The 27,815-nt window shown below is 45.2% G+C and overlaps 1 protein-coding gene across 1 annotated transcript in view; it reads left to right on the top strand.

Annotated features, from left to right (window-relative positions):
• LOC148474492 (palmitoyltransferase ZDHHC20-like) overlaps positions 1 to 27,815 on the top strand; it is a 54,068-nt gene that overhangs the window by 13,584 nt on the left and 12,669 nt on the right. The window contains exons 4-10 of the mRNA XM_088458586.1: positions 1,359 to 1,481; positions 4,255 to 4,322; positions 8,560 to 8,592; positions 8,686 to 8,806; positions 16,628 to 16,760; positions 19,765 to 19,891; positions 25,311 to 25,400. Of these exons, the coding sequence (XP_088314712.1) occupies positions 1,359 to 1,481; positions 4,255 to 4,322; positions 8,560 to 8,592; positions 8,686 to 8,806; positions 16,628 to 16,760; positions 19,765 to 19,891; positions 25,311 to 25,400 (695 nt within the window). The remainder of the gene's footprint in view (positions 1 to 1,358; positions 1,482 to 4,254; positions 4,323 to 8,559; positions 8,593 to 8,685; positions 8,807 to 16,627; positions 16,761 to 19,764; positions 19,892 to 25,310; positions 25,401 to 27,815) is intronic.

The raw sequence follows: 27,815 nt of genomic DNA, 5'->3' as shown, positions 1-27,815 counted from the left end.
GACATGGCAAGGGATTTTAATAGCATTCATATGTGGTTGAAGTGCATTTGTAAATACCTGTTCTTTATTTGTGTCTATGAGAAGACCGCTAAATGCATGGATAACACCAGTGGGTATGTTCCCAATGCTTTTCCATCAAAACGAACGGAATCTTAAATGGTGTTGACAAATATTAGCTCCTTTAGATGGAACGAGCAGCATCAAAGCAGCCTGACACAGCTAACACCCAAACCAAACCAAAAATGTGAGTGGGTACAGGGTCACTGGAAATAATGGGTTCCGATACTTTACTTCTCCTTTGTGAGCCGGGCGTATTACTGTTCATGCGCAGTCTGCTGACTAAGGATACCTCTCAGGTACCATTTGCAGACGTTAGTCTATGGGCTACTACAACTGTCGCCATTTGGACATGGCGTTAGCTACCGGGGTCAAGCTCCGGAATGCGAAGCTAAATTCGGCAAATAGGCAGCTATAAAAAATGGGGGATCCCCCTAGATACATTCAGAAGATACTTAATATTTGAGGGTACCCCCCAAATGAGTGAGTTCAGGGGATATCCTGCAAATATTAATAGGCCCCTGTGTCATCTGTCAGCAACTCTTCCTATATGACATGTGATAGTACTTAGGGGGTGATGTATCAAGCAGTGAAAAGAGTAGAGAGGAGGACCAATGGAGAAGTTGCCATAGCAACCAATCAGCTTTGAGGTAGCATTTATCAAGTACATTCTATAAAATGATACTGAAGGTAGAAGCTGATTGGTTGCTATGGGCATCTTCCACTTGTCCACTTCCTCATTTTTTTCACTGCTTGATACATTAACCCCTTGGGGCTCTATTCATCATCACTTAATTTCTACAAAAGCAGGTGAAAATTAATATTCATCAAAAGGGTAAAGCAGGAGATATCACCTGCTTGCCGGAATGGCCCGCCGTCCCCATACACTAGTATGGGGACAGAATTCATCCAGCTCACAAATTACAATATTTTCGTGGGCTTGATTGCGGGAGCATTCGCCATCTTCAAATGCAAGTGCTCCCGCTACCTGCTCCTTCCCTATGAGAAGGAGTCCCAGTCGCTAAGAGGGATCCTTTTATTTCCCTCCATTCCTGTCCGGCTCCTTCCACCGGACATTGGACATACAGGTCACGCATGCACACTTTTCTCACTACTCTGGATAAGCTGTCTCCGCGCCCGAGTAATGATGAATTGCTCCAGGGCTCGTGTCGAGTAGGAACTTAAATTATCGGCGTCCGATAATTAACATATTGAATAGAGCCTTTATTCTATGTTAGTCACACAGTAGTGTTTGCTCTCACCAGCCATCTCCCTAATGTTATCCTGTGTCTCTCCTTTAGTTTCTGTTACCCCTGTATGACAAGGAGCTGTACCAGAAGGAGGAACGGCAGGAATACAAGCAGGATATTCTCACACAAGCTGTTAAATGCATGCCCATCAATATCATAGCAGGTACAGTAGGGGCAGAGTCGGATTACACAGTGCCCGGGGCCCCCTCTCTTAGGGATCCCTCCAGCTTTGATTACAGCTGTAGTTGTGCGAGCTGTAGAAATTGAAAGGGAGAGGGGTCAGGGGGCGGGGCTACACAGCACTGTGTACTCTGTGCCATCAGCTGCTTGGGAGAGAGGAGGCAGGAGCAGCTGCAGACAGTGGGCCTAAATTAGCCTTGGATACTACGCTGATTTGGTTGCAGCTGTCCGATGGTTTCTAACTGCAGCGTAGCTGTAGTGTGCATGTGCCGAGATGCTGCTTTGGCTTCAAGTCACAGTGTGGGGGAAGCTGCAGTCTAATTTACAGGCCATTTGGGGTAGCTGACTATAAGGAAAGTCTAAAATGCTGGTGTATTGACACTTTACTTGTGGTGGGAAATCTGAGCAACCTATAGGTTGCTCAGATGTCCGATGTTTACTGCGATGTTGCCATTGATGATGCGATGCTGCGTTTTTGGACACAGGTAGTGGATCAGAGTAGCGGAAGGTGGGCATCTCATTACATCACCTTCAGCATTATCATAATTTTTTTGTGCTTCGCTGTGGCCGAAGACGCATCACTGACATCACTTGCTTCCACCTCTGAATCCGGCCCAGTGTGCAAAGTCATTATGTAAGATAAGGAGGGAGGACACAATATGTATATGTGTATAAGTGTGTGACCATATGTATGTGTGTGACTGATTGATGTACAGTATGTGTATGACTATGTGTGTGATAGTATGTATATACAGTATGTGTATAAGTGTGTGACTGTGTGTGTGACTATATGTATGTGTATAAGTGTGTGACTGTATGGCAAACTTGCCAACTTACAGGCTACTCCCTCCGGGAAACCAGGTTGGCTTAGCAGAAGAGGTGGGTGGTGTTGCGGCAAAGTGTGCGGGAGTGATGATGCAATTGCATCATAATGGTCCCGTCCCCTGCTACATGATGCTGTGATTACCAGCATTGTGAATCTGGGCATGATGATGCAAACCAGCAGGAATTGTGTCATCAGCCATTGGGACCGCCAACTTCACTAAGTGGACGGGTGGCGGACGGCTCCGGGAGACTTAAAGAAAAATAGGTGCACCCTGCGCAAAAAACTCATTAGGGAATGATTTAGAAACAAATATGTTCAATTGATAATATAAAATGAATTATTGATATCCCCACCAGATGCAAGATTCTTGAATCGATCTTTTGAATAAATGAATAAATAAATAGATAAAAAATAATAAGTCCAATGTCACCATTAATAATGAATAGGTGCAACAAAAAGAAGAATAGGTCCAATTTAAAAAAGTTTCTTCATAATAACATGGTAAACGTCTTTCTTCTATAATATACTGGTCTGCCCAAAGTCACATAAGCCACTCAGTTTCCTCTTCAAACACTATGGTACCTCTTGTTCCTCAAATATAAAAACAAGGGAAAATCGCAATAGTGTAATACAGTAATTTTATTTAGAGTGACAATTTAAAAGTGATTGAACATATTTGTTTCTAAATCATTCCCTATTGAGTTTTTTGCGCAGGGTGCACCTATTTTTCTTTGTGTCTATTTAGAGTGTTTTTTTGGGTGTACACTTTGCACCTTTGCAGCATCATTCTCATATTCGTGAAGCGCTTGGATTATTAACATTTGTTTTGTGGCTCCGAGAGACTTGCCCACCCCGCTGGGCAGCCGGGAGTGCCACTTGATTTCCGGGAGCCTCTTGGCCATTACATAAGAATAGGCAAGTATGCTGTATGTGTGTGACTATATGCATGCGTATAAGTGTGCGACTGTGTGTGACTGTACATTTGTGTATGTGTGTGACAATATGTATGTGTATAAGTGTGTGACTGCACATATAAATATGTAAATGTGGGTGACTGTTACAGTATGTGTTTGTGCATAAGTGTGTGACTGTATATATGTGTGTGACTATGTATGTATGCATATACCTGCAACCATAGCAATTTTGGTGAGACAGTCCTGTATTTTGGGTACTACTGTCCCACCTGTGGGCTGGAGGAAAGGTAGGGAGTGAATGTTTTCACCTGCTGTGTGCGTGAGGCTGGGGGCAGCCCAGCAGCTGTAGAAGCTATCTGCATGCCCCCAGCGTGAAGTAAAATGGGGGCGTGACATCTGGTCACGCCCCCTGTTCATGTACACACAGAAGGATCGAGCAATATGACCCAATCTCCGTGTCTCAAATGTTGCTTTTTAGGGCCCCGCAGTCTTAAGTGCCCTGGCCCCCCAAAGCCTTCATCCAGCTTTGAGAGGGGGGAGCTGCTGTGCTCTAGAGACTTTCCTTTAATTTCTAAATGTACTTAGCACAAAGCAATATTACCGGGTATTTCAGTAGTAAATCTATGTGGTGTGAAGTAAAATGAGCGATGGTACCTGGGTGCGTTCCTGTTGAGCCACCATGCGGACATTGCTGAGAAGTGATCGGCCTCTGTGTATGAGGTGACATCTGGCTGAATTGATGACATAGTAATCACTAAACCCTCTCTGTATTTTAATTTGTATAATTGAGAATAATGTGCGGCCTGTGAAGCCTGTCCGGTTGCCTATTTCTGTTGTCCAGTCAGTGGCTTTGTCATTATATAGTAAATTACATTGGAATTTGGAGGATACCTCTAATTCATTCCATTGTCAGAATAACACCTGCTGAGGGAAGAACACACCTACGGTAATCTCACATAAACTCCGTCTTTCTCTTGCTGTACAGTTGGGTTTTATGCATTAATCTTTGTTTTCTCCTAATATAGAGATCAGATATTGTGAGAAATGTCAGATGATTAAACCCGATCAGTGTCACCACTGCTCCACCTGTGACCTGTAAGTCCACAAATCTTCTAATTATCTGCTGATAAACTATAGATAGATAGATAGATAGATAGATAGATAGATAGATAGATGTATACATGTGTGTAAGCGTATGTGTCCATATACAGATGTGGTCGAATGTGTTGATTCCCTTCGATGAAAAAAGTACAGTAGAACCCATATTTTTTTTCTGGAATAACTTGAAACTGTGAAAAGTAATTGACATCCATTGTAGTTTATTCCATATATAATAGAAATCAGACTTTGCATTTGAATAAAAATGATGGGACCCTTAACCCAATATTTTGATGCACAACCGTTAGAGACAATCACTGCGATTTCTGTAGCTCTCATTGCAGGGGTGTTTTAAGACAGGAGGCGGCCCGTGTGCAGCCTCTGTTTGGGCCCCCTCCTCTCTGTCAGCGCACAAAGCGCTCTAGATTCTGGCTTCATGCCAGAGTCTACTGCGCATGTGCCGGCCTTCGGGAAAATGGCGCCCGCGCCTGCTTTCCCAGGGACATCTTTTTTGCGCACACACAGATCACTGTGAAAATGTCCACCGCCATTTTCCCAGTGAGCGTTTGCTGCTCCGCAGTGCCGGTCTGGTGCTGCGGAGCAGCACTTCGGAATCTGCAGAGAGGTAAGTATAATTTTAACTATAGGTGCAGGGTATGCAGTGTGGGCCCCCTGGACCCAGGGACCCGTGTGCACCGCACACTTTGCACCCATTATATAGACGCCTATGTCTCAATGAGACTTCTGCACCTGTCAAAGGGTAGTTTGGCCAATTTTTCCCAAGCACATTGCTCCAGCTGTCTCAGATTTGATGGGTGCCTTCTCCAGATTGCATGTTTCAGCTCTTTCCATAGATCTTTGATAGGATTCAGGTTATGGCTCATAGACAGCCAGTTCCGAATAGTCCAATGATTTGCTCTTATCCATGCTTGGGTGCTTTTAGCTGTGTGTTTTGGGTCATTATCCTGTTAGAGGACCCATGATCTGCGACTGAGACAGATCTTTCTGACACTAAGCAGTATGTTTCGCTTCAGAAACCCTTGATAGTCTTTAGATTTCAAAAATATAGTAAGATAGTCCCTTTTATAGAGTGCACATTCATCTTGCAAAATATAACACTTAAAATAAAACATTTATTGGTATACAATACATTAATAATTATCTTGGAATTATAACATATCATTAAACTTCTGCTAAATAAAATAGAGATAGTAAGGAGAAGACATTTAAAATAAGGCTGTGCACTGTCACAAAATCCCTATAGTTAAATAGAGCCTTATAATAAATATATTTTTTCCAGATACTGATTGTGACAAAAACACTGGGAAAGCTGTTCATGGGAGATATATATGACCCCGGTTCTTAACTTCTGTGTGGTGATTATACAGGAAATGAGCAGTCTTGATTGCCAGACCACCTGTGAGAGGCTGATAAAAGGTGTGCAGGTTCTCTGGGCAGTCTCTCAGTACCTGGGGAGCAGGCTGACAGACCTGTTGAGAGACACTGCTATGCAATTCTGTTTTGTGTGAGTTAGACATTAGGTCCTCCAACCCTTAGAGAGGGAGATTTATGTAAAGTTAATGCCGAACAGTTCAGGATTTATTTTTATATTTTATTTAGTTTGTGCTGTGAAATAAAACTAGCTGGAATGATGTGACATTATTCAGCTACTACAACAGAAATGTTACCGTTTACACACAGGAGACGGCACCCCTTGACCTGATCTTGTGACACATAACTGTAGCACATCTATGGGTAGAAGAAACCTCTGTTAGAATTTTTTTTACCCAGGATCATCAGTATATTTTAGTGGTAGTGGAATACACTACCAGATACCTGGAAGCAATACCATTGCACAATACATCAATAAAGATAATTGCTAGGAAACAGTACATGTCTTTAGCAGAGTGTGAACACCAAAGGAAATCCTATATCATCAGGGTACCCCTTTTATGACAAGAATCATGAAAGAGTTGTGCCATCTGTTTGAGGTTAATCATCTAAAGACCTCCGTGTATCACCCTCAGAGTGATGGTTTAGTGGAGAGGTTTAACAAAACTCTAAAGAATATGATCAAGCAAGTGGTGGATAAATATGGTAAAAATTGGTATTATTTGCTGGCAAATTTATTGCTGGTCATTAGAGGGGTACCGCAATTTTTAACAGGGTTCTTGCCTTCTAATTTGCTGTATGGGTAACACCCAAGGGGATTGCCGGATATTGCATGTTTCCTAGATGCAGGAAAGAATAACTGCAGTGGTGCCAATAGTGAGAGATCAAATGGAACAGTCCCAACAGGCACAACAAAGGGTGTATAATCACAATGCCGAATTATGCCCCTTTGCTCCTGGGGACAGAGGACCTCATTCAGAGTCGGTCGTTGCGGCCGCACGGTCGTACGCCACCGATGTTTGCTAAACTGCACATGCGTAAAGTTCGCAATGCGCCTGCGCAAACTAGCTCTTACGATCAGAAATTTCTCTCTCCTTGAACACAGCCAGGTCGTTAGTTTGAGTGACAGAATGAACCGTTTGTGGGTGGTAACTGGGGAAGGTGCTTGAAAACGCTGTCTCTCCAGCCACCAGACTGCCACTATATCTACAGCGGCGGGGGGAGGAGGTTTTACCCGGCGGCTGCTCCATCTTCTATGCAGCCACCGGGCTATCTCTAGCTACGGTGAGGATAGGCGGAGGGGAGAGGAAGATTTGCCTCGCAGCTGCTCTGTCCTGGAGCACCGTGGGCTGTCTGTCTGATTTGCCCGGCGGCTGCTCCATCTCCTTTACATCCGCCGGGTGAGGGGGGCCGCCGGCACGGGGCTGCCTGAGCACTGCTTCCAGCAGTGATCGACACAGGGGTAGGATCAAGGGAGCAGAGGGATCGGGAGGTCCCACTGACATGGGCGACTGCCGGAAGTTAACTTCCAGCAAGCCGCCCACTGGGCGTTTCTGACTGGTCGTATCTGATAAGACCATGTCAGGGAAAGCTCAGTCTGGTATGGTCGTATCTTGTACGACCATACCAGGCAAGTGGTTAATATAGTGAAATAATGAATTCCTAATGTTAAATAGTAGGTTAATCAAATATAATTATGTATTGTTTATTTGCAAAGTAGTATCACGGTTTAATGTTCTTGAAATCTCATTGTGCACTGCACACGTTCAAGGCAACCCGTGCTAGATACATAAAAGCAGTCCCAAAACATAACCGTACCTCCTCCATGTCTCACACTACACTATGTATGGTGATTTTTTCTTTGAAAGTTTCATTTCTTTAATCTGTTAACACAGAGCTGTGTGACTTGCCAAAATGCTACAGGACACTCTCCCAGAAGCATTGTGGCCAGTACGCATCTTAGCAAATTCCAGTCTAGCTTTTTTTTCATAAGTGAAGTTCTCCTGGGTCATCTTCCCTGGAGCCCACTGTCGTTCAAATAGCGTCGGGTGGTGCGATCAGACACTGGCTTACCATGACCTTGGAGTTAAGTTTGTATCTCTTTTTAAATTATCCATGGCTTTTTTTCTACCCTTCTCACTATCCTTTAGTTTAATCTGGGGTCAATTTTCCTCTTGCACCGCATCCAGGGAGGTTGGCTACAGTCCCATGGACTTTAAATTTCTTAATACCTGTAATATTTGCAGCTGTAGTCACAGGAACACCGAGCTGCTTGCAGATGGTCTCATAGCCTTCACCCTTAATGTTTGTCTATAATTGTCTTTCTGGTCTCCTCAGACTACTTTCTCCTTTGCTATCTCTGGTCCATGCTCAGTGTGGTGCACACGATGATACCAAACAGCAGAGTGACTAGTTCTCTCCATGTACAGGATGCTGAATGACCGATTAGAAGATTGAAGACATGTGCGATGCTTATGCAAGAAAACATTTAGTTTGAAATATCGCTGTAATCCAATTATTTATTATCGTTTCTAAGGGGTACCACCAAATCCGTCCAGGCCATTATTTATCTCTTTTCACAGAGATTTTGCTTTATTCTGTGACATAGAAAAGGCATGCAGGTTTACTTTACATGAGACTGTAGCTTTTAATTGCATCACTTTTCAGGAGGAATGAAGCATTGTTTCAATGAGCTGTAACAAATTTGTCCATGTCTGTAAATATAAATATTTGACAGTTTGTAGGATGCTGCATATTGCACTTTGTTAGTAAGTAGCTGATGACCATTTGCATTTAATGTATAAATAAACATGTCTGATTTTTTTTTTTTTTTATCTTGCAGCTGTGTCCTGCAGATGGACCATCACTGCCCCTGGTATGTGCGGGTTATATACCCTCTCAGACTGTCTGCTCTACTTTGTGTTTGTTGCTTTTTCTAAAAAAAAAAAAAGTCTTGTTTGAATTACAGGGTGAATAACTGTATTGGATTTACAAATCGCAAATCTTTCCTGCTGCTGCTGCTGTACTCCCTGCTGTACTTCCTCTTCATCTCTGCTACAGTATTATATCACTTCATAAGATGCTGGCCAGTAAGAACTTTCTGTTTCCTTCAGTGATGTATTTCTATTTATGTTACATTGATCTATTAGTTGTTGCTAAGCTTGTTTATTACCTTATATGTTTTCAAACCTTAATACCCCTTTCAGACAGAAAACCAAATTACTGGGTCATACATTTCTACCCGTAATTTGCTGGGTACTTGTGAACTTTATGGAATCATTGCAGAGAGAACCCAATGAATGTTTTAAATGGTACTTGTGTACTTTACGTACACAACTACCCGAAAGTTGTCCCCACCTAAAGAAGAAAGTTGTCCCTTCGCGGGCTCACTGCGTTAGCCACGCTTCGAGCTCGGCTCGCTACGCTCGCTACATGGTTATATTCCCCCTCTATGCACACTTGGATGGTAGGGAATGACGCTGGACACTGGGAATGATGCTGGACACTGGCTGATGACGTCAGGGTCCCCTACGTGAAGGGGATTTAGACATTACCATGACTGATAATAATAATGAGTGTAGGACACTTAGGTTCTCTCTGCAATGAGTCTGTAAAGTACACAAGTACCATTTGCTGATCGAAATTCCCGGGACTTTGACCCAGGAATTTACCAGGGTTGGAGAGCCGGGAATTTAGACCCGGGTTGACCCTTTCAGACAGAAGAAATACCCACGTTAATCAGCAAATTACTGGCTAGAAATGTATGACCCGGTAATTTGCTGTTATGTCTGAAGGGGTGGGGGGGTACAGGCAGGGAACGGCAAAACAACCCAGCGCGCAAATGCCGGGTAAAAGCCGTGGGGGTTTTTGCCTTTTCCTGTCTGACAGTGGTATAATTGTTTATTTTAGGCAGCTAAGTCAGGCCCTATGTTGTGTCCTTAGGTGTGTCCATATGTGCCCATGTAATATTACCACACAATCAGGGCCTGATTCAGAGATGGGGGCTAATGCAATTTTCATGCAGATCGAGCGATTGTTTGCCGTTACGCATGCGTATACACCGCACTGCGCTGCGATCACATTGCGATCACGCACAGAGGAACCATCGCAAAGTGAGTGACAGACTGGCAGCATTTGGGGGTGGTAACGGGGAGTGGTCTGAGAAACGTAGATGTGTCTGTCCGTTTAAACGCCATCACATGGGCATGCATAATGCTCAGGTGATCTTTGCTAACATTAGTGTATTTTCGCAATTGCGTTGTGTACGGAAACGCAGTTGCTATCTCATTAGCGTCCATCTCTGAATCAGGCCCACAGTCAGACCTAGTGACAGGAAATTTAGGACAGTGGGCCTGATTCAGTGGGCTGAGTGCTCACAACCGGGTCGATAGTGGCACAGAGCCGGCTCCATCGTGCGCATGCGCGAGACCCGGACAGCGACGGGCAATCTCGCACCAAAGGGGGCGTGCTATCGATGTTGAGTGACAGCACGCCCCCTTTGGTGGGCGGGTCGGGGGGGTTACTGCCCAGACGGAGGCGTTCCCATGGGAATGCCTACCGTTTGGGGGCGGCCCCACTGACATCACATGTGATGTCAGTGGGAGAGGTTTCGGCTCTGTTTGAGCCGAAAGCTCTCTGGGGCTTGCGGCCACGAGACCCTACCACAAGGGTCTTGTCGCAAGCCCGATGGTCGCGATGGTCTTGACCATCACGACCATCATCCTGGCAGCTTGCATTAGCTGTGGGTGGCAACCCACAGCAATGCGAGCGGTCAAGAGGCCGCTCCATAAAAAAAAAAAAAGACGCCCTGATTCAGAGCGAGTGCTCTGAATCAGGGCCCGTGTCCCATGGGCACACATGCCCAGAGCTCATCATATGGTGCTCACCAGGCACCACACTGAGGTGGTGTAACGTTACCTCTGTGATTAGCTGCGCAATGCTAAGGTTGTACTTCAATCATTGGGCGAGATGCATCACGCATCACATTTTGAATGCAATGCGTCCCGCTGATGATCACATGCATAGCGCCAATTATTAACGCCGTATGCATGAAGATTTGCGATTAAAGCCACAAAGGACAGTTCTTCTGATAAGGGCTGTCCTTTGCGGTGTGAGGACTAGGTTTATGAGCCGCAGGGGACACTGGAAGGGATCCTATTGGATACCTCTCAGGGAAGACTCCCATAAAAAGCCCATAGTCTCCAATTAGGCATGCAATCTATAGATGACGACAAAAACTGCATTTTTCAGAGGTTTGATCGCATTTTTGATAGTGCATCCTGCCCATTGTGTTAAATGGACGCAGAGTGAGGCGCTTGTATTACCTAAATTACTCAGCACAGCCGTATACTGTATATAAATGTCTGTTTATAAATGCCATATAAAATCCTTTACAATCCTATCACATGAAGCACCACATGTTCCTATGTGTGGCCTGGGGTTACTGACATTGTGCATTTGTTTCTTGGGACAAATTGCACAGTTACATGATAGCACATAATGGGTGGCCTTGTCTATGAGGACCTTGGTGAACTAAAAATCCCATCTTGATGTGTTGACTGAACATAATTGAAATTCAAAATGATGATTCTAAATGCGGCTAATCAGTAAAGTCTAGAGAAAATGAACAGATGAGATATGCATTCAGTAAATAGATTAATAGGTATTTCTTTTCTGCCGCACAGTTGGCCAATTTTGAAGAGTGAGGACAAATGCCTAAAACCCTGGTTTGAATCTGTAATGTGGGGCCAGTGGAGTCCACTTCTATGACTGTATCAACTATCAACTAATGTCTGAGTTGTCCAACTGGCAGCTTATGTTACTTACAACAGCTTATCTAAGAAGTATTATTAAGCATAAAACACTCTAAGGGATCAATCCCATTAGGCGCGAATTGCAAGTAGCAGGTTTGCTTCATGAAACTCGCAGACTTCACACAAATGCGCACTACCGAGAATTGTCCAATCCAGTTCACTGTCAAATGCGATGTGAGAGAAGTGCATGAAAAAGTGGGGAGACCATCCTGGACCCCCCAAAATTATAAATTTTGTTTTTCTTTTTAATGAATGGGATTCTAACAGTAGTTTTATTACCATTTGCTGTGGTGCAAAGAACTCCTTGTCTCTTTCATTAATCAGCTCGCAATTTGTAGATGAATATCAGTGTAATTCTTCTGGAAGTATTCTCTGGAAATATGCATGTCTCTATTGTTCTGGAGATAATTAGGGGGCTTATATATATACAAACAGAGAAACAAACAGCCTCAATGAGGTTTCACAGGATCAACCCAACGAGATCGGCCTTCTAATGCCTCAGGGGACTTCTTCAGGGGAATATTTTTGCTTTTGCTGGTACTGCATTACGTCCTGTTTTAGCATCAGCATGGACTAATAAAGCTGTAGAAAAATGGACTGAACATTTATCATAGGGATTGCAGTAAGGTGTCCCTAGAGCAGACTAATTGCCTTTACTGGATCAAACTACGGATGCATTAGCCTATTTGGGTGATTTGGTAATGGAGACTTCTCTCAGTCTTTCTAGAATTTCTGCCCTTGCTATAACAGCAAGGTGCATGTTATGGCTCAAATATTGGAAGGCAAATGCAGAGTTTAAAAAAGCTTTGGGGGCTTTTCCATTTTTGGGTTCTGTTCTGTTTGGTTCAGGCTTGGACACTATAATTTCAGATGCTACTGGAGGTAAAAGTAAATTTTTACCAGTTATCCATCAATCAATGTGTTTGTTCCTTTTTTAAGTTCTATTCGTGGGAGAGGAGTACTGAATAAAGGATTTGTGGCAAGCATCAGAGGGGAAGGCAGGTAGGCCACTGTCGCACTGCAGCTCCCAAGATGCCTGAAAAACAGTCTGCATGATGGGATCTTTCCCCGCCCAGCTTCTAAGGTGGTGGGGGCCTCTATGCTTCCTTCTCAGTCAGTGGATGGCTTCCACATCCGATGAGTGGGTATTAAATATAAACGGCAGGGGCTATATAATAGATATTTTGGGTCTTCTGCAAAAATGTTTCTTGGCCACTCCAAGATCCTTTGAAAAGCCAAGGTCTTCTCGGTGCAATGCAGGATTTGCAGAACTCAGGAGCAGTAGTTACAGTGCCAACAGAATAGGAAGGCTTAGGCTCTTATTCTAATCTCTTAGTTCTGAAACAGGATCTTTCATTCAGTCCCATCCTAAACTTGAAAACCTTAAATTCGAACTTGAATGTAAAAAGGTTCAAAATGGAGTGGAGTGGTAATGCTCCATCTTCATTTTCAGGACTTGTGGAATCCAGTGGAAAGTCTTGAATACTATCATTCAGGCTCAGGAAGTTCTTCGGGGACATCCAATTCACATTCACTCAGACAATGCAAAAGCAGTTGCATATATAAGTCACTAAGACAGGACTCTGGGCCTGATTCAGAGCCGGACGCTCTGACCAGAGCGCTCGCTCTGAATCAGTGCCCTCCTCCATGAAAATGGAGCGGCCTCCTGGCCGCTCGTATAGCTGTGGGTGACCACCCACAGCATATGCGAGCGGCCATGATGATGGTCGCGATGGTCTTGACCATCGCGACCATCGGACTTGCGACGGAGACCCTGCGGTAGGGTCTCCCTGCCTCAAGCCCTGGAGTGATTTTGGCTCTATCAGAGCCAAAATCACTCCCACTGACATCACTAGTGATGTCAGTGGGGCCGACTTCAGACGGTAGGCGTTCCCATGGGAACGCCTCCGTCTGGCAGGCACGCCCACCAAAGGGGGCGTGCTGTCAATCAACATCGGCAGCATGCCCCCTTTGGTGCGAGACCCGGAGCGATGGAAAGCCTGTCGCACCCCGGGTCTCGCGCATGCGCACGACAGAGCTCCCTCCGTCGTGCGCATGCGCAGTGGGGAACATCGACCCGCTTGCGAGCGTACTGCTGCTCGCGAGCGGGTCTGAATGACCCCCTCACAGTCCACTGGCAATGTAGGAAACAATAAAAATCTTCAGATGTGTGGAAATGTATGTACCGGCAATCTTGGAAGTCGAGAACTGTAAGGCAGATTACTTAAGCCATCACGCCATTCACCCAGGAGAGTGGTCACTTTATTCAGTGGTGTTCAGACAACTGATTCAGAAGTAGGGTCAGCCGGATGTAGATCTAATGGCTTCAAGGTTCAACCACAACTTGCCTATGTACGGAGCTCGATCATGAGACGCTTAGGCATCTGTAGTTGAAGCCATTTCAATTCTGTGGAATTTTCATCTAGCATTTCCACCTATCCCAAAGATTCAGCGAGCTCTCAATATCAAGAAACAACGCACACCAGTGACACAATAATGGCCTCAGCTAGCATGGTTCAACGAAGTTCTCAGTCTATCAGTAAATCTTGCATAGTCTCTTCCAAAAAGGACGGATCTACTAAGTCAAGGACCGTTTTTTAACCAGGACTTTGGTGGAATTTAAAGGCATGGTTATTGAGGCCATGATCTTATGTGCCAAAGGTTTTCTGAACAGGTTATTCAAACTATAATAAGTGCATGAAAACCTATATTGTCTAGAAAATATCATAGATTATGGAGAAAGTACATTTCTTGATGCAAAAAGAAAAAAGTACATACATCTGCATTTAAATTATCTAGACTGTTATCCTTTTTACAAGAGAGTCTAGACAGTGGATTAAGGCTGTCTTCTCTAATTGTTCAGTTATCGGCCCTTTCGTTGTTTATTCAGAGAAAATTACCAAACATTCCTGAAGTTCAAATTTTCTATCAAGATGTTATGTACATTCAGCCATCTTATATCCATCCTTTTCCTCCATGGGATCTTAAACTGGTTCTAAAAGCTTTACAAATAGCTCCACTTGTACCACAAGAATCAGTAGACTTCAAATTTGCAGCATGGAAAGTAGCTTTTTTACTAGTCATAGCTTCACTGCAGGACTCGCGGCTCTTTCTTGTTGTTCTCCATACTTGTTATTTCACCAAGATAGGGTGGTCCTACGTCTCAGACCAACTTTCCAACCTAAAGTTGTCTCTAGTTTTCATCTAAATCAGGACATAGTGTTACCAGCATTTTCTACAAATCTGTCTTTGAATGCTGAGGCTTTCTCTTTGTTGGATGTAACGTGTGCTTTACTTCTCTATGTGAATAGATTAGCTTCTGTTAGAAAAACAGTCTGTTGATCCTATATGATGCACAAAAAAGGGGCTAGCCAGCCTCAGCAATTTGTTGCTAGATGGATTACATTGTTAGTACGGCAAGCATATATCGGAGGGAATCCCAGGGCCAGATCGGTGGGAGCCTTCTGGGCGGCACGGTATAGGGTTTTGGTGGAAAAGTTATGCTGAGCAGCAACCTAGTCTACCATTCACACTTTTACATAGTTTTATCGTTTTAATGTGTTTATGGCTAAGGAAGCCAGCTTTGGATGCAATGTGTTACAGGTAGCTGCGCCTATAAGTCCCCACCCTTATGGAGCCGCTTTGAAAACTTCCTAAGGTGACAGTGTCCCTTAGATAGGATGAAAGAGGATTTTTGTTACTGTCAAATCTCTTTCTCTAAATCCATCTGTGGAACATTGCGTTCCCACACTTCTTTTCTGCTATCATTTTAACTGTTTAAGTTAGTTGTGTTTGGTTGACTGTTCTTGGTTGAGTGATTGTTCTGTCCTTCTCTGGACTTAATTAACTTCAAACTGACAGTTGGAGGCAAAGTTCAGGCTGTAGGAATGTAATGGGGAGGAGCCAACACCACAAACACACCAGTGAAAGGCCCAGAACAGGCTCTCTGGTCAAAGTTCTGCCCGGTGCACTCCGGCTTGAGTTCCGACCGAGACTCCAACCACTCCATTAGGCATCCTAGACCAATTGCCACCCCTCTGTGAAGTTTTAATCCAAATCCATCCAGTGGAAGCCACAGAATAGGCTCCCCGGGTCAAAGTTCTGCCCAGCGTACACCAGTGGGAGGTCCGACCGGGACCTCAACTTCCTAGTATGACTTCTGGGATCCAATGTTACCACTCTGTGAAGTTTCATCCAAATGATGTGATGACATTAAAATTCATCCAGTGGAAGGCCCATAACAGGCTCCCTGGGTCAATATTCTTCCCAGCGTCCCCGTGTCAAAGTTCTGCCCAGCGTACAGCAATGGGAGATCCGACTGAGATCTCAACCCCTTAGCATGTCTTCTGGGATCCAATTAAGTTTTTGTCCAAATCCATCTAGTGGAAAGCTCAGAACAGGCTCCCCGGGTCAATGTTCTACCCAGCGTACACCAATGGGAGGTCCAACCGGGAACCTAACCCCCCTAAAACATGGACAGAATCCAACTGTACCACCTCGCGTTGGTTTCATCCCAATTGGTGCAGGGGTGTCCGAATGCAAACAAACAAATGAACCAATGAATTTTATATATAAGATGGTATCAGAAAATGCTAACTCACTGTGATGGGTGACATGTAACATATTATGACTGGAAGATTATGTATATATCATCTAGACCCTTCTTCCTTACATAGGCATTACTAATAAGGAGGGTAAACTCTTGCAATAAGATGATGAAATAGGTAACTATAGGAGGGATTATGAATATTTAGCTTTTGCTGACATGTCATTGTAGGATTCCTAACCTTATTACACACAGAGGGTGACATCTACTTAAACTGTTCCACGGGAATTTTCATGAAAGCCCGCAAAATCAGGTCTGACACAACATTTTGAGGGCCACATCCGCTCTAAATACCACTCCTTGCGCAGTTTGTGCTCCTCCTTAATGGCTTGCTTGGCCCCTACTCGTCTTCCTTTTAGAATTACATTTAAAATGTTAGAATATGTGATCTGTAATGCACATGTGTGGTTTTATTATCTATGTTTCCATTTACCCAGAAACTGGGCAAACTAACTTCTTCAGTATGAATATTATTTTCCTCCTCATTGCAGAATGGGACTCTGACCCTTCGAGAAAAACTCAACATCATCTCGCTGTTCTTGGTGTCCGTCATGTTCTTCATGAATATCCTGTTCTTCTTACACTACCACTGCTGGCTCGTAGCGAAGAACATGTCCACTATAGGTAATGGCATTAATGAGACGTCCCGACCAGTGATGCCAAAGTTTTTATTGGGACAGTAAAAGGGAACCATGGGTTTTATATATTTATTTTTTGGGAGCCAAAAGTACCTACAGATAATTATGTAATAATAGATCATTGACATAAAAGCATAGTGTGACAGGATGGACTTATTCTGCCACCCTGTCTGTTGCTGTTTATCCATGGTTTTAACAATGTGGGTTTGCTTTTACCATCCGTAACCTTGGTTCTGGGCCAGCAGACAGTCACTGATTGCAAGAGTCACCTGTTCACCAGGAGAGTGGTGAGTGCCACCACATGACTCCTTTGCCACGACCTTATAATTTCTGTGTGTGGTGTATAGCTGCTGCAACACCTCTTAGCTGGTGGTGACTGTGGCTGGTGCCTCTTAACCACTTACTTAATATTAGCGGTGCAGGCATAGGGTTGATTTTAGGCTTTAGGTTAAACCCAGGACAACCAAGGAATAGATTAGAATGTTAGTTTTTATCTGTACGTAACATGATTACAGCAGATATTAAGGGGTAAATTTACTAAAGTGAGACTTTTTGGAAGGGTCACAAGCCGCCGTACTGCGAATGCAGGGTGAGGCGAACGCCAGGCAAATGTTCGCTGAAGCTCCTCCTGCCTCCTGTCCGTCATTTCGGCATCTTTCTTGGATTGGTTTCGGCTTCCTCCTGGTGCTTACGCTGCTCTGATGCCAGTGATAAAGTTTTCGTGTTTCCTGTTCTGGCATTGTCTCCTGTTATCCAGTCAAGCTCCAGTTCTCCTGTTTGAAGATTTTTATACTGCCGTTTGTGCCATCCAGGCGGCACAGTTCGTATTCCATTTTCCAGCCGTTTGTATCATCTAGGCAGTGCAGACAGCATTCTGTGTCCCAGAGTGTGCAGTCCTGCATACGCCGCTTGTGTCAACCCGGCGGCACAGGTCACACTACAGTCTCCAAGCGTGCGCAGTTTGCTTATGCTGCTTGTGTCAACTCGGCGGCACAGGCCACAACTCCAGCATCAGCTGCGTGTGTCAACCAGGTGGCACAGGCCGTATCCAGCTAAGCTTACCAGCCCTCAAGGCTGCTACACAAACCAGAGGCTGCAACCCGGCCCAAAGGCCACATCCAACCAAGCTTACCAGCCCTCAAGGCTGTTACACAGCCCAGAGACTGCAACTGGGCCCCAAGGACGCATCCAGCCAAGGTTACCAGCCTTTAAGGCTGCATCTTGTTCTTTGGCCCATTGGGCACAACTTGTTTAGAATTCCAGCCTTCAAGGCTGCTGCAGGACTCAATACCTCAGATCCTAACAAGAAGTGGGTTTTAGAAGAGATGTTGCCCATAGCAACCAATCAGATTCTACTTAACATATACCTAGCACCTTTTAGAAGATAATAGTTATAATCTGATTGGTTGCTATGGGCAACATCTCTTCTAAAACTCACTTCTAAAAACTCTCACTTTAGTAAATTTATCCCTAAGCGTGGTGCAGGATCTTGTAGGAAAGTAGCGTTTATTGCTCATATAGCCCTTAAAAGGACAGTGGTAGTGATGATATATCCAAGGTTACGAGATGGTACAACATAATACAACACACATACATAGAGGACTCCCTGGTAAGCATTCAATGAGAAGAATGCAGTGGTCAAGGTAACACCATCTCATACTACATACTTATTTTACACATGATTTCCTATTTCAGTCTTACACAAACTTGCTGCCCTCATAAATTGCAGAGCTTTCATACACTGTATGCATTTATAGGCACGGGTACTGTCTCCTGCCGACCGCTCAATCAGATACCTTGTTCTGGTGGTCAGCTCCCTGGCTACCAGATCAGTGTGCCAGTCCCCAGACACACAGCTGGGATAGACATGGGCGGAACATTGGGGATGAGGCAAGAGTCTTCCCGTAGCGAGGGAAGCCGGTTCAGAGTCGATCCTCCACTGGTGAGGGAGGCCGCTTTGCGGGTTCAGCGTTTGCCCAGTCTTTTCTGTGCCCACACTAGACCACCAAGGATAGTAATTAAACCAGGGTACTGCGTGTGGTCCAAACAGGTCCCTGTAGGTCAGCCAGGGGTAGGAATGTTATCCTGGTTAACTCCTTCCCACCCTTTGGCGCACCCCCTGCTCTAAGCTGCTTGCCAAAGATTCCCCCTTCTCTCCCCCTCTCTAGAGATGCCGGGCAGCCATCTTGCTTTTTAGGACTGTTGGCTCCACAGAGAGGGACACCGTTTCTGCCTCCCCTATACCTACCACCACCGGGTGCCAGGTTATATTGTTCCAACTATCTCACCTGTTGGTGATAGTGGAAGTTTAATCTTTCTGTCTTTATCTGTGTGAAAGCAGACTGCTTTACCATTATTTTCTTTCTTTCTTTTCCTTTCTACCCTTGTTTCTTTGGTAAAGATTAGTTTATAGCGCATTGTTTCACTGTTTACGATAACACTCCTACATTATTGGTGCTGTTATATTGGTTTTTAAATAATTTTGTTTATTTACTGTGATTATCTTTACACTTAGTGCTCCCACCTGTTACCAACCCACTTTAAGTGCCCTGTGACTATATACCTGTACGTATATATATTCTCAATTCTTGGCCCAGATAACTATGTCGGCCAAGGGGAACTCCTGGAGAGGGGCACTTCTGTGCAGAACACCAGCATCTGCAAAGAGTGTCAGGAAAAACTTTCTTCCTCAGCACAGGATCAGGATGGCCTCGCAAGCCGGCCAGTCTGAGTAAGCGGAGGCTGCCATGTACCATCGCATCGATGGTCGCAATGGTGATCCCAGGCAGCGACCTCCGTCGCAGTGCTGGGATCGCAAATGCAATGCAGCCAGGGGTGTCATACTGCTGCATTTGCATAATAGCAAGGATCACAACTGCAAAGCTGCCTGCGTGCATACATCATATATCTATAACCTGCGTGCAGCTTTGCATTTTATGCGCACCAGTTTTTGAAAACTTCTCTTGATTTCTATATTACTCTCAATGCAGACGCTGTCCAGGCTTATTCTGCTGAGCCTTGTCCACAAAGAGAATGTTTTCCACTCTTCATAAACAAGAACTTCAGAGAAATATTTGGCATGGAAAAAAAATTTTGGCTGCTGCCTATATTTACAAGGTAATCTGGTAAAGTATAATATCACAGGGCAAAAAGTAATGACAGTATTTTTATATTAGGACTGTAGTTGCAGGTTGCATATGGAGCCCAGAGCAGAAGAGGGCTTACAGCTCCAGCCCCATCCACCCAGTGCAATCTTTTCGTGTTGCACCCTCCTGACGTCAACACGAAAAGATTTAGGGGTCTATTTACTAAGCAGTGTTAGGAGACAGAGTGAAAAGTGATATGGGTCCAGCCAATCAGCTCCCAACTGTCATTTTTCAAACACAGCCTGTGAGATGACAGTTAGGAGCTGATTGGCTGGCACCTTATCACTTTTCACTCTGTCTCCTAACACTGCTTAGTAAATAGACCCCATAGTTTTCATGTGAAATGCAAAAGATCCACGTAAAGTTGTCCATGAGAAAAACAGTCTCCACTTAGGTCAATTCCAGCTATGTTAAGTGTCTGTCCCTGTGTTTTATTTATTGTCATGCCAGAGTCGGACCTAGAGAGTGGTGGGCCCAGGTGCAAGAATATGTTTTGGGCCTCCCTATGCAGTGCCCCCAGTAGTGGCCCCCCCATGCAGTGCCCCCAGAAGTGGTCCCCCTTATGCATTGCCCGCAGTAGTAGTCCCCCTATGCAGTGCTCCCAGTAGTAGTCCCCCCTATGCAGTGCCCCCAGTAGTGGTCTCCCCTATGCAGTGCCCCCAGTAGTGGTCTCCCCTATGCAGTGCCCCCAGTAGTGGTCCCCCCTATGCAGTGCCCCCAGTAGTGGTCCCCCCAGTTGTAACCCCCCTATGCAGTGCCCCCAGTTGTAGCCCCCCTATGCAGTTCACCCAGTTGTAATCCCCCCTATGCAGTGCCCCAGTAGTAATCCCCCTATGCAGTGCCCCAAGTAGTAATCCCCCCTATGCAGTGCCCCCAGTAGTAGCCCCCCTATGCAGTGCCCCAGTAGTAGCCCCCCTATGCAGTGCCCCCAGTAGTAGTAGTCCCTATATAGTGCCCCCAGTAGTAATCCCCCCTATGCAGTGCCCCCAGTAGTAGTCCCCCTTATGCATTGCCCCAGTAGTAGTCCCCCCTATGCAGTGCCCCCAGTAGTGGTCTCCCCTATGCAGTGCCCCCAGTAGTGGTCCCCCCAGTTGTAACCCAGAGTCAGACCTAGAGAGTGGTGGGCCCAGGTGCAAGAATATGCTTTGGGCCTCCCTATGCAGTGCCCCCAGTAGTGGCCCCCCCATGCAGTGCCCCCAGAAGTGGTCCCTCTTATGCATTGCCCGCAGAAGTAGTCCCCCCTATGCAGTGCTCCCAGTAGTAGTCCCCCCTATGCATTGCCTCCAGTAGTAGTCCCCCCTATGCAGTGCCCCCAGTAGTGGTCCCCCCTTTGCAGTGCCCCCAGTAGTGGTCCCCCCAGTTGTAGCCCCCCTATGCAGTGCCCCCAGTAGTAGCCTCCCTATGCAGTGCCCCCAGTAGTAGTAGTCCCTATATAGTGCCCCTAGTAATCTCCCCTATGCAGTGCCCCCAGTAGTAGTCCCCCCTATGCATTGCCCCCAGTAGTAACCTCCCCTATGCATTGCCCCCAGTAGTAATCCCCCCTATGCATTGCTCCCAGTAGTAATCCCCCCTATGCATTGCTCCCAGTAGTAATCCCCCCCTATGCAGTGCTCCCAGTAATAGTCCCCCTATGCAGTGCCCCCAGTAGTAGTCCCCCCTATGCAGTGCCCCCAGTAGTAATCCCCCCCTATGCAGTGCCCCCAGTAGTAATCCCCCCTCTGCAGTGCCCCCAGTAGTAATCCCCCCTCTGCAGTGCTCCCAGTAGTAATCCCCCCTCTGCAGTGCTCCCAGTAGTACCCCCCCTCTGCAGTGCTCCCAGTAGTAATCCCCCCTATGCAGTGCTCCCAGTAGTAATCCCCCCTATGCAGTGCCCCCAGTTGTGATCCCCACTATGCAGTGCTCCCAGTAGTAGTCCCCCCTATGCAGTGCCCCCAGTAATAGTCCCCCCTATACAGTGCCCCCAGTAATAGTTCCCAGTAGTAGTCCCCATATACAGTGCCCCCAGTAGTAGTCCCCCCTATGCATTGCCCCCAGTAGTAATTCCCCCTATGCAGTGCCCCCAGTAGAAGTCCCCCCTATGCAGTGCCCCCAGTAGTAATCCCCCCTATGCCGTGCTCCCAGTAGTAGTCCCCCCTATGCAGTGCCCCCAGTAGTAGTCCCCGCTATGCAGTGCCCCCAGTAGTAGTCCCCCCTATGCAGTGCCCCCAGTAGTAGTCCCCCCTATGCAGTGCCCCCAGTAGTAATCCCCCCTATGCAGTGCTCCCAGTAGTAATCCACCCTATGCAGTGCCCCAAGTAGTAGTCCCCCCTATGCAGTGCTCCCAGTAGTAGTCCCCCTATACAGTGCCCCCAGTAGTAGCCCCCCTATACAGTGACCCCAGTAGTGGCCAGCCCCCCCATACAATGCCCCAGTAGCGCCCCCCCTATACAGTGGCCATAGCAGCAACCCCCCCACCCTATAAAGTGCCCCCAGTAGCTCATATGCTGTGCCAGTGCCCCCATAGTACCACCTCCTCCCCTTATGCTGTGCAAGTGCCCCCTTACACAAACAAACAAAAAAACATACAACTTACCTAATCCCCGCTCCTGCCGCTGTCCGGATGCTCCTCCCGGCCTGCTCTCTCTCTGCACCATGGGATGAGAGAGACGTCATGACGTGACGTGTCTCCCATCACCCGCTGCAGAGGGAGCCAGAAGACGGAGCTCATGAGTGAGCTCCAGCCGGCTCCCTCCGTGGACGACGCAGCAGCCAATGAGAGTCTGTCTGACTCTCATTGGCTGGCTGCTATAACAAACACACAGCCACCGCTGGCAGCTGTGTGTTTGTAAAGTGTGTAGGGCAGACCGCTCTCACTGCGTTCTGCTCTACACTTGTGGGGCCCGGGGGGTCTGGCGGCAGTGCAGGAGTGGCTATGGGCCCCTGCACCACAGCGGGCCCCGGTGCAATGCACCAGCTGCGCCGCCGCTAGTTCTGCCCCTGTGTCATGCCATAAGCAGACTCTTACCGGGATTTGGACTTGTTTGAAATGAAAGAATCGTTTTTCACATAGATGAAATAGGAACTGTGAAAAAAAAAGGAAACATTGAAATGTTGTATCAGTAAACAGGGCTTACATCAATTTTTCTGTAGAAACCAGATAATACGTATCACTCTATATAGTATAAAGTCCATCGATGTGATATATCTTTAGCGGTTTAGGCAGCATGAGCTAAGAAAGCGCTAGGATGTCCGTTTTTTCATGGACTTGCTTCGCTAAAATAGTCACTGCTTTGCCCTCTTTTGTCATATATTAATATTTCATACAACTAAATGTTCCTTCGATAAATACTCTATAGAATAGTGAAAACTGCATCAAAATCCGTCCAGTGGTTCTCGAGATTAGCCCGAACAGACAGACGCCGTGCGTGTGTGTGTGTGGTCTCTGCATTATATGGTGGTCATTGCGACACTGTGCATTATATGGTGGTCACTGCGACACTGTGCATTATATGGCAGGCACTGTGACACTTTCTGCATTACATGGCGAGCACTGCGACACTCTACATTACATGGCAGGCACTGCAACACTCTCTACATTACTTAACGAGCACTGCACACTCTTCATTACATGGCAGGCACTGTTACACTGCATTTATTGGCAGGCACTGCACACTCTGCATTATATGGTGGGCACTGCAACGCTTTCTGGATTATATGGTGGGCGCTGATGGTCTCTGTATTATATGGCGGGCACTGCAACGCTCTGCATTATATGGTGGACACTGATGGTCTCTGTATTATATGGCTGGCACTGCGATGCTCTCTGCATTATATGGCGGTCACTGTGAAGTTATCTGCATTATATGGTGGTCACTGTGATGTTCTCTGCATTATATGCCGGTCACAAAAATGCATTAATTGGTGTATGCCAATCATGAAAATGCTATCAGTATTGTATGGTAGCAATTAAACAATGCTCTGAGTATTGTCTGGCAGTCACTAAAATGCTCTCTGTATTGTATGGTGACCACTAAAATGCTCTCCATAATGTCTGATTGTCTGACGGTCACAAAGTCCGCGATCGTGGGGGGCGGGGCTTGGCAATGGGGGGGGGGGAGGGTAGCAGCGGTGGCCGGTCGGCGCATGCGTGGGGCACTTATCACTGTATTTTTTTGCGAAAACATCGTGATAAGGCTCCGGAGGGGATTCGCAGGGACAGAGCTTTCTCGCAAGCTTTGTCCCTGCAAGGGATTTGTAGTAAATCCCTGTGATATTGCCTGAATTCGCAATGCGAATTCACTCGGTAATATCACACTACAATCTGCATTACAAATGCGGATTGTAGTAAATAGAGCCCATTGTGTTATTCTTTATTCTGGAAAAAAGAATGTTGCTAAATGGTGAGAAGTTAAAAGCTTTTTAGAAGTTATTTTAGGATGTTTTAGGTTTTTGGTGCAGCGTTGGAGTTCTTATTGCAGACACGGTCGCTCTGCTAATTTGCCAACACTTTGGAGTAGTTGTGTGAAATGGGAAAGAGACTGGTCTTGCTTTAGGTAGAAAATGACATTTAACACACACAATGTCTATTCATTTATTATATTTGTTTTTTTTATATTTGGCAAGACCCAAATGAGAACTTAAGGAGATAGAACAGAATCATTTAATGTGAGTGTGTCATTGTTCTGGGACATACTTAATGACTTTTCTAAACTTCTCTCTGGGAGCAGCCTGGAGAGGAGATGCTGCTGACAATTTCGGGGGGCGGGCCGGACTGATAAACGATAAATCAGCACTAATTGAGGCGATTTGCATAATTTTAGCCGTGCCCCCTAACACGGACATGCAAATTCCCCGGAAAATCTCTCCATCCTGCCTACTTCCTTAGAATGTGGGTGGGATGCAGGAGGTCTGGCTACTTATTCCAGCGGTGCGGGGGGCTTCCAGAAGATTCAGTAGGCAAGTATGCTCTGGGATCCTAATAGAGGGTTTTGACAATAGAATGTATTACATGTCTGACAGACTCCACTTGGGGTCCAAAACCCACAGGTTACGTACTTCCGACTTGGTGCAACATGCAAATCTGGTCACTTACATTCAATAGAGAATGACTGGCCTTGGATTTCTTACTATTAGCACTGTTACTGGGATCATAAAGGATAATACCACCCAGAACTGAACATTCCTGGTTCTAAAAGGTGACTTATTCTGCATTGTGGGTCCCAGGTATCCAGCTTTTTGACACATTGCACCTAATTCGGCTCTGCATGCTCCTGCCCCTAACAAAGTAACCAGTCCGGCAGGGGCGAGGAGAGTGTGGCACACATCACTGGGCTGTCCTCACTCCTGTAATTATCCTTCATATAGTGCCAGCGCTCTATCTAATAACTGATCTGCTCTATCTTTTCCTGCAGCCTGGGAGACGGATGTTCCTTCCAAACACGCCTTGTGGTCGGCGATCTTGAGGAAAATGTAGCTGCCGTACAGAGTGATTCTGCCACACAGTATGTATCTCAGAGGCTGGTACTATAACTCACAATTCATTTTCTTGCACAAGTTGCTCCAAGGGAAATACTATCTAAATTATAGCTGTAATAGATGGTGCTTGTATGTGATAGAGCTGTGCCCATGTGACTATCTTATAGCATGAGCATCCATGTTATTCCATGCTGTTATTTCTGTACACCAGCTGAGATGCTCATATTATACCAGCAATGCTATTTGGAGCGACCTGAGCCACAGTATAAAAGGACACATCTTATCCTATGCCTGTATCATTATATACCGGCATAGTTACTTATAATATATTATATCTATATCATTACACACTAGAGTATTTACTCTGCCTATGCCTAATTCAGCACTGTACGTAATGCCAGTGTTTACGGATTTCAGTAAACCGCACATGCATCTAAGTCGCACTGCATTACTGCAGTCGTACGCAGCGACTTTTCACTTGCAGTGTGATCGACAGTCATGGAGCGTTTGGGGGAGGTAACGGTGAGTGTTGGCAAAGGATGCAGGCGTGTCGCGACCGTGTAAAGGGGGTGTCTGCGATCCCGTATACAAAATGTATGGCTTCGGTGTCTCGGATCCTGTTGCCATTCTCCAGGATCCTAAACTCGCTTGAGACCGTGACAATCAAATGATCTGCGACCGATGTACGCAGATGCTATGCAAAGTCGCCTGTTGGCAGCTCAGATCATCTCCTGGCATCTGCGACATTTGCATATGTTTGCATAACATCTGCGTACACAGATGCTCCAGTGCCGGCATTACAGTACAACTCTGTATATGCCCTATGTCTGTATTATCCTAAATCAGCATAGGTACTCATACTAACAATGCCTATATCACTCTATACCAGCATAGGTACTCATACTAACAATGCCTATATCATTCTATACCAGCATAGGTACTCATACTAACAATGCCTATATCACTCTATACCAGCATAGGTACTCATACTAACAATGCCTATATCATTCTATACCAGCATAGGCACTCATACTAACAATGCCTATATCACTCTATACCAGCATAGGCACTCATACTAACAATGCCTATATCACTCTATACCAACATAGGTACTCATACTAACAATGCCTAAATCACTCTATACCAGCATAGGCACTCATACTAACAATGCCTATATCACTCTATACCAGCATAGGCACTCATACTAACAATGCCTATATCATTCTATACTAATACTAACAATGCCTATATCACTCTATACCAGCATAGGCACTCATACTAACAATGCCTATATCACTCTATACCAGCATAGGCACTCATACTAACAATGTCCACATCATTCTATACTAATACTAACAATGCCTATATCATTCTATACCAGCATAGGCACTCATACTAACAATGCCCATATCATTCTATACTAATACTAACAATGCCTATATCATTCTATACCAGCATAGGCACTCATACTAACAATGCCCATATCATTCTATACTAATACTAACAATGCCTATATCATTCTATACCAGCATAAGCACTCATACTAACAATGCCCATATCATTCTATACTAATGCTAACAATGCCTATATCATTCTATACCAGCATAGGTACTCATACCAACAATGCCTATATCATTCTATACCAGCATAGGCACTCATACTAACAATGCCCATATCATTCTATACTAATACTAACAATGCCTATATCATTCTATACCAGCATAGGTACTCATACTAACAATGTCTATATCACTCTATACCAGCATAGGTACTCATACTATACTAACAATGCCTATATCATTCTATACCAGCATAGGCACTCATACTAACAATGCCTATATCACTCTATACCAGCATAGGTACTCATACTAACAATGCCTATATCATTCTATACCAGCATAGGTACTCATACTAACAATGCCTAAATCATTCTATACCAGCATAGGCACTCATACTAACAATGCCTATATCACTCTATACCAGCATAGGTACTCATACTAACAATGCCTATATCCCTCTATACCAGCATAGGTACTCATACTAACAATGCCTATATCACTCTATACCAGCATAGGCACTCACACTAACAATGCCTATATCACTCTATACCAGCATAGGCACTCATACTAACAATGCCTATATCATTCTATACTAATACTAACAATGCCTATATCACTCTATACCAGCATAGGCACTCATACTAACAATGTCTATATCACTCTATACCAGCATAGGCACTCATACTAACAATGTCCACATCATTATTCTATACTAATACTAACAATGCCTATATCATTCTATACCAGCATAGGCACTCATACTAACAATGCCCACATCATTCTATACTAATACTAACAACGCCTATATCATTCTATACCAGCATAGGCACTCATACTAACAATGCCCATATCATTCTATACTAATACTAACAATGCCTATAT

Source organism: Taudactylus pleione, unplaced genomic scaffold (assembly GCF_031769625.1).
Source record: "Taudactylus pleione unplaced genomic scaffold, aTauple2 ptg000842l, whole genome shotgun sequence".
Taxonomy (NCBI): domain Eukaryota; kingdom Metazoa; phylum Chordata; class Amphibia; order Anura; family Myobatrachidae; genus Taudactylus; species Taudactylus pleione.
Note: the sequence above shows the minus strand (reverse complement) of the source record. Positions and strands in the feature narration are given on the sequence as shown.